This window comes from Chiloscyllium plagiosum, chromosome 13, assembly GCF_004010195.1.
Source record: "Chiloscyllium plagiosum isolate BGI_BamShark_2017 chromosome 13, ASM401019v2, whole genome shotgun sequence".
NCBI lineage: Eukaryota > Metazoa > Chordata > Chondrichthyes > Orectolobiformes > Hemiscylliidae > Chiloscyllium > Chiloscyllium plagiosum.
The window spans coordinates 56,822,771-56,830,578 of NC_057722.1; the positions used below are offsets into that span (position 1 = coordinate 56,822,771).

General features: G+C 43.4%; 1 protein-coding gene across 1 annotated transcript in view; it reads left to right on the top strand.

Moving 5' to 3' along the window:
* Positions 1-2,216: 2,216 nt before the first annotated feature.
* The window catches only part of LOC122556079 (apolipoprotein D-like), a 17,543-nt gene continuing 11,951 nt past the window's right edge, over positions 2,217-7,808 (top strand). Inside the window, exons 1-2 of the mRNA XM_043702510.1 lie at positions 2,217-2,440; positions 4,492-4,631. Coding sequence (XP_043558445.1) covers positions 4,512-4,631 — 120 coding nt within the window. The 5' untranslated portion in view covers positions 2,217-2,440; positions 4,492-4,511. The remainder of the gene's footprint in view (positions 2,441-4,491; positions 4,632-7,808) is intronic.

A 7,808-nucleotide genomic window follows, 5' to 3' on the forward strand; every position in this document is an offset into this window, starting at 1 on the left:
TTGTGCAGGCATGGTAGTTTAGCCATGTTAAGGGGGGAAGCGTGGTTGGATCTTGGTGGAATGCTCTTTGGAGGGTCAGTGCAGACTTGATCAGTTGAATAGTCTCTATTTGCCCAGTAGGAATTCTTCGATTCAGATGTGAGCATTTGGTAAGTCAAACACTTGCTCTGAAGGAAAAAGAATCTGCATTGTTTTCATTGACTGGTTCAGCAACTTCATGTCTACCAAGTGCAGAGACCTATTAGGTCAAGTAATCTGTTTCTGTGCAGCAAACTCTATACAACTTTGTTTCAGTTTACAAAACTGACTCCCCACTTTGATACTTGCAATCCCTACTAGTGATCAGAAGCGGCAATATTGTGGCTACAAGAGCAGGTGAGAGGCTGTGTACTCTGTGGCAAATGTCTTATCTCCTGACTCCCCAAACCCATTCCAACATCTGTGTAAGTCAAGCCAGGAATGTGTCTGACTATTTTCCACTGATCTATGTTATGGACCAGGCCAGACACCCTCAAAACATTTCAAAAAAGTAGCCCAGACCCGAACTTTGCTTGTTGCTTTAAGCAGGTGTAACATGGATATTTCAGGAGTGGTGCAGCTGGCCAAACCATTTAGTTTTAAACAAAACAGAATTTATTTACAAGATTACCAAATGAAACAAACAAAAGGGAATAGAATACAGAATAACAGCCTATCGGAAAACTCAACAGATTATCCCAATGTAATGCTGCTGTTCCAAATACTTGCAACAATCCTCACAAATACTCCTTGGCACACAAAGGTAAAATCAAACCCAGGGTCTTACAGGACAGATACCAGAGAGAGAGTACCAGCCTGGACCCAGCTTCTTTGAGTCCAGCGGCTTTTTCAAGACTACTGCTAAAAACCAAACCAAGCCAGAGAAAAGCTGAGCTAGGAGAACTGGCCACTTCCCTTTCATTGTACACATGTTTTTTTTAAACTGAAAGCCTTCTGAGACAGTGTCAGTTAGCTATAATTGAATTGGCCCTGAAACCCTTCAACTGTAGACTTTTGGAGTCTGTGTCTTTTATGAGTTCGCTGAAAATATAACCTTGTTAAAGGAGTGGCATTGTCACACCTAAATGAGTTCATCCAGAGACACACAAGTAGCTCAGCACCATCCAGAGCAAAGCAGCCCACTTGATTGATTACACATCCACCACCTTGACAGCAGTGTGCATTATCTACAACATACACTGCAGCAACTCAGCCAGGCTCCTCTGACAGCACCTTCAAAACCTGTGACTCGACCTTATGGGAGAACAAGTGGAAGCAGATAAACAGGAAGACCACCAACTCCAAGTTTCCTCCCAAGCCTCACATCGGGCAGGCTTGAAAATAGATTGCTGCCATTCCTTTATTATCACTGGGTTAAAATTCTAGAGCTGCAAATCCTCACTGATACGTTCACTACGGAACAGTAATGGTTAAAGAGGACCATTCTGTACCAGCTCATCAAGGACAACTGAGCATGGAGACAAAATAGCAAAACCCAAAGTAAATGATTTTAAAACCTGACCAGCACATCCTGAAACTGCCAATATTATTCAAAGGGAACTTGGGGTTTTTTGCTTAAACAAAATTAAGAACTTTTTAATATGAAAAAGCTGAATTTGGGGAGGAATCCAGCTAGTTTCATGGCTACAAGGATTCGACTTATCTTGCTCTTAGCAATGGCAGTTGAATGGACATAACGTGGGGCTTCCCATTGTTCAGACTTTCTAAACAAAGATTCAGAAAACTAGAAGAATCAGGTAAAAATCAGAAGAACTGCAGATTCTGTAAATCATGAACAAAAATATTGATTGTGGGAAAAGCTCATCAGGTCTGGCAGCATCTGTGGAGAAATATCGTTTCGGGTCATTGCTGAGACCTGCTGAGCTTTTCCAGCAATCTCTGTTTTTGTTTCAGAAGGATCAGATTGTGGGATTTAAATCCTTTCCTGATATTGGAACATGATAGTTCAATGAAGTAAGTCAGAAGGTCACTCTAGTGTAACACCAGCATCTCCACATCCTGGCATTCAATGAAGCATTGAGGATGATAATGAAGTGAGGAATCAATTTAAAATCAAACCAGCACCACTGAAGAGCCCACAAACAGGTGGGTTTAATATTGTTGGCATGATTCCTGAAGACGATGGCCCAGGGGTGAGTGGGCTGAGGACAGAACGGGAGATTTGTGAAGCGGCTTCCATGAGCTGTTTCTAATTCCGTGGGGCGGGCGTGTACGTGAGTGAGTGGCAGCTGCCCTCGGGGGAGGCGGCTCTGAATCTCCCTCTCCCTGTTCGCTCAGTGATCTCGGAGTTGGGTGGTTTGCGCGGACCCGCAATATAAGGACTGGCTGTGAGTTTGCTCGGCAGATGCTGGCACCCAGCGGCTGTGGTACTGACCGCCGCTCACTCTCCACATTGCTCAGGGTAAGCTGCTGGGAATGAGAGGGAGGAGGGGGCTGACTGAAAGGGAGAAGAGTTATTGGGAGAAGCTCGGAGGAGAGAAAGGCGATATAACAATGATGTACACACGAAGCAAGTGATCTGAGGGGGAAAACAACCATATTTCACACAGCGAGTGAGGGCAGCATTGGCACGAGATAATAGGGTCGGACTGGATAATAGGGTCGGACTGGATAATAGGGTCGGACTGGATAATAGGGTCGGACTGGATATTAGGACTGGGCTGGATATTAGGGTCGGACTGGATATTAGGGTCGGACTGGATATTCGGGTCGGGTTGGATAATAGGGTCGAACTGGATAATAGGGTCGGACTGGATAATAGGGCCGGGTTGGAAAATAGGGTCGGACTGGATATTAGGGCCGGGTTGGATAATAGGGTCGGACTGGATAATAGGACCGGGTTGGATAATAGGGTCGGACTGGATAATAGGGCCGGGTTGGATAATAGGGCCGGGCTGGATTATAGGGCTGGCCTGGATTATAGGGCCGGCCTGAAAAATAGGGCTAGCCTGGATAATAGGGCCAGGCTGGACATTAGGACCGGACTGGATAATAGGGCCGGGCCGGATAACAAAACCGGGCTGGATAACGGAGTCGGTTTAGTTATTTGTAGCGGATTAGATCCGGGTTGGATAACAGCACCAGACTGGATGGATAGTGGAGTCGGTGCAGTCAGGATGGCCCGAATGGCCTCCTTCCACACTTGAATGATTCTGTGATAATGATAACAATAAGGAGCTTCGGGAACACAGCTCCTGTCCCGCCTGAAAGCTGCTCCGTTTGTGCAATGGGCTGTGTCCATTTTGAATACAGCCAGGATGCTGTTCCTAAAGGGAGCGAGCGTCAGTCTGTCTGGGGAGGTTCAGGGGAGAAACATTGGCCTGGACTGGAACACGGGGAGCTCTGCTTTGGACACGGGGTGGGGGTGGAGAGAGAGAGAGAGAAATTGACTCCGTTCTGTCGGTATTTAGACCGGGCGGGGAGACTGTTGCTCCTCTGAAGCGGACACAGCAGCTTCCCGAGTGAAGAGAGCTGGGGTTAGTGCTTGGTGTCAGAGTGTGTATGCGTGTGTCTCTCGCATGCACATCACACCCACACGCACACAATCACTCTGTCTCTCCTGAATTTGTATTTGCAGAATTATATTTTATTTTGCTCAAAAAAAATCCACTTAAGATTCTATAAATCCCACTTCAGAAATACAACCAATCTAACTCAAGATTGGAACACAGACTTTAACCACACACGTTTAATGCATTGTCTGAGCAGTGATGGCACCTATTCTTAGAAAACCTGAAGGTACCTTGAGAATGTAACTTAAAAAAAGTTCTGAGATTTATGCATCAAAGAACCGAAACCAGCAAACCCATTCTGAAAGATGAAAGACTTAATCTAAATTTGTTTATTATATCATTTCAGCTCCATGACACTGTATTCCTTGTGCTATAAATTCTGTGTCTTATGGTTCTGTTTCACAACCACCTGATGAAGGGGTGGCGCTCTGAAAGCTAGTGCTTCCAAATAAACCTGTTGGACTATAACCTGGTGTTGTGTGATTTTTAACTTTGTCCACCCCAGTCCAACACCAGCTCCTTCATACGGAATAATCAGGGATTACCTCTTGATGTGGATTGTTAAGTTAAAATTCTCTCTATGGTGAAGCAAGCTTTTTAAAAAAATATTCTCAAGTGCACCCTCTATGGAATTCCCAAAGGATTGCTCTCCCAGAATGAGATGGCTGGTGACAGTGGTTTAACCTGAGGGTCACCAAATCAGGTGAGGACTGAGATGAGAAGGAGAGTCCTTCATGGTAATTTCAGCCAGAGTAAGAATTGAATCCATGCTGTTGGCATCACTCTATATTGCAATCCAGCCAACTGAGTGAACCGGCAACCCCGACCGAGAATGTACAGACAAACTGTTGCCTCCATAAAATTAAGTGAACGGCCTGTGTTTTTGTGAGTCAGTCAAATTGTGAGTATATTTGGTTCAGAAATCTCTTTTGTGTTTCAGATTCCTCTCAAGCTGCTACCATGTGGGGGCCATTCCTGTCACTGTTGATCACTTCCATTTGTTTAACCAAAGGAGTTCAGGCTGCGCTGTGGGGTGGATGTGAGCATGTTGAAGTGCAAAAGAATTTTAGTCTCAATCAGGTCTGTCCTGTTAATTTTTCAGTTGCCTGGCAATTCCTTTTTATGTAATGAAATACATTTTGCAGATGCCAAAGGATCAATAAAACATCTTTTGCCAAAGGGATTGGACAGTTCAGTGGATTTTCACACCATCTGCTCAACTTTAGCGACAGAGATGAAAGCAAAATCAATTTATGTTCTTACACCCCAACTTATATGGTTTCTTATTCAGCACAAACAGCACAAATTAGTCCCCCAAAACAAGCGTCTTTGAGCGTGGTCCCTTATTGAGAGTGGGAAGTCACCACTGAACCCATCAATAATCAAAGCAGAAAATGTTGGAAATAGACAGCGGGTTAGGCAGCATCTGTGAAGAGAGACAGAGTCAACCTCTTGGTCATTGATGATCCTTCTGAAATTTCTGATGAAGGGTCAACACTGCTCCAAAAAGTTACTTTTTTGTCTCAACAAGTACTTGCTGATAATCACATTAAATATATGTCTGTGGTGATTTAGTTGCAGAAAGTGTTGACACTAATATTTTAATTTATTTCAGTGTAATATCTGTTAAGATAACTTGCCCAAATACAGGAAATACATTCATTTGTGCAAATCATTTGCATGGATAATTCTGCTGAACAATCATGTTACACTAATTGTACCTATCAAGTGAACTTGTTAAAAATGCACCAGCATTTTAATGGAAACATTGCTAATAGTTGAATACCAGCATTGTTAATGTTGGGTTAGGTACAGACCATAAGAGAAGGGGAAATCTCTCTTTGTTTTGCTTTGGTAAATATTGAACCATTTGGATTATAATTTCAGGATTTAATTTAGAAATACCTTCCCAAGCATTTGGAAATTAGAATTAATGTTAAATGCTGTCTTGTGGGTTCCAGCAGCGCACACTGTTTATTGCTGAAACTGTATTAAATGTTGGTTCGGCCACAGTTAGAATTTCATGTACAGTTCTGGAATCCACATTATAGGAGGGATGTGATTACACTGGACAGAGTGCAAAGAAGATTTACCAGGATTTTGTCTGGGCTAGGGAGTTTTGGTTGTGAGGAGAGATTGGATAGACTGGACTTGTTTTCCTTGGCACAGAGGAGACTGAGGGGGTGGGGGGGGGGGGGCTTTATGGAGATGTATAAAATTGTGAGGGTCACAGATAAGGTAGACAAGACAGAAATTTATACTTGACTGAAGAATCAATGACCATAGAGCACAGATTGAAGGTAACAGGCAGGAGATTCAAAAGAGATGTGAGGAAAATCTTTTCACTCTGAAAGTATTGGGAATCTGGAACTCACTGCCTGTAAGGATGATAGAGACAGAAACCCTCATAATATTTACAAAATATTTAGATGTGCACCTGCAATGTCAAGGCATACATGACGATAGGCTAAGTGTTGGAAAATGTGATTTGTAAAATTTTCTCCTGGGATGTGGGTTTAGGCTTGAAGGGCTGAATGGCCTACTCCTGTTCGTATTTCCTAGGTTTCCATGCAGGATCTGTTCCGAGGATGGAGGAACTGTAAAATGAAGAGAGTTTGGGAAACAGGGCCTGTTTTCTGAAGAATTTCAGAAAATGAGAGATGATCTTATTAAAACCTACAGAATACCTAAAGGGATAGTGTAAATCTAGGAGATGTGGGCAAGAAGTCTCTCCAAATCTGTGTATGGGTGTTGGGTGTGGGAATCTAGAACCAAAGGAAAAAAGTTTCAAATTAAAGGGGACCAAACTGAGGAGAATTGTATTTATCTGGAGGATTCTGAATCATTTGAATTCTCTATCCAAGAAAGCTGGTAAACCTCAGATGACTTTTAGGATAAAGACTTTTTGATTGCTAAATATTTAAATGATCTTGGAGGAGGTATGGGAAACATTTATTGAAGTGTTTGAGTTTTTGTATTGATTGAGGAGCATGTTCAATGGTTTGAATGGCCAGCTCCTGTTTCCAATTTAGAAGATAATGTTTAAAATGTACTTATTTTTAAAATAGAAGAATGAACTAAACCTCTTCTTTCATATTCTGCTGATCAAGCTAACTTGCTGCTAATGCAAAGGCAGCTACCAATCTGCACCACTCCCATGAATGCCTTCATATTCGTTCAGAAGAGACACCAAGATCTATGGCACCATAAAGGACTCTACAGTCCATCAAGTCTATGCCAGTCAAAACCAAATACCTAACTATTCTAATGAGGTGACAGTGACAGCCCTTGACACCAAGGCCGCATTGGACTGAGGACCCCGAGCAAGGAGCCTGAGCAAAACTGGAATTGTGGAGTCACAGAGATGTACAGCTTTGAAACAGACCCTTCAATCCAACTAGTTCCTGCCAACCAGATATCCTAAATTAATCTTGTCCCATTTGCCAGCAGTTGGCTCATATCCCTCTGAACCCTTTGTATTCATACACCCATCCAGATGCCTTTTAAATGTTATAATTGTACCAACCTCCCCACTGTCTCTGGCAGTACATTCCATACACGCACCACCCTCTATGAAACATTTGCCCCTTAGGTCCCTTTTAAATCTTTCCCCTCTCACTTTAAATGAATGCCCTCTAATTTTGGACTCCCCCACCCCAGAGAAAGGACCTTGTTTATTCAACCTATCCATGCCCCTCATGATTTTATAAGCCTCTATAAGGTCATCGCTCAGCCCCTGACGCTCCAGGGAAAGCAGCCCCAGCCTGTTCAGCCTCTCTCTTTAGCCTAAACCCTCCAAGTGGTGGAGGCTGATACATTAACATATGGATGGGTTGTTCTGGTTATGTTTGCCGAGCTGGGCATTTGTATTGCAGACGTTTCGTCCCCTGTCTAGGTGACATCCTCAGTGCTTGGGAGCCTCCTGTGAAGTGCTTCTGTGATGTTTCCTCCAGCATTTATAGTGGTTTGAATCTGCTGCTTCCGGTTGTCAGTTCCAGCTGTCCGTTGCAGTGGTCGGTATATTGGGTCCAGGTCGATGTGCTTATTGATTGAATCTGTGGATGAGTGCCATGCCTCTAGGAAAGATGAGAACAAACAGTCTTCCCGCAAATTCAACCCAAACTCTGGGTCAGATATGTGGATGACACCTTTGTAATCATTAAAAACACAGAAATAGAGAACACACTCGCAGGAATCCGATTCACTAGAGAGGAAGAGAAGGACAACCAACTCCCATTCCTAGACGTGATGGTACAG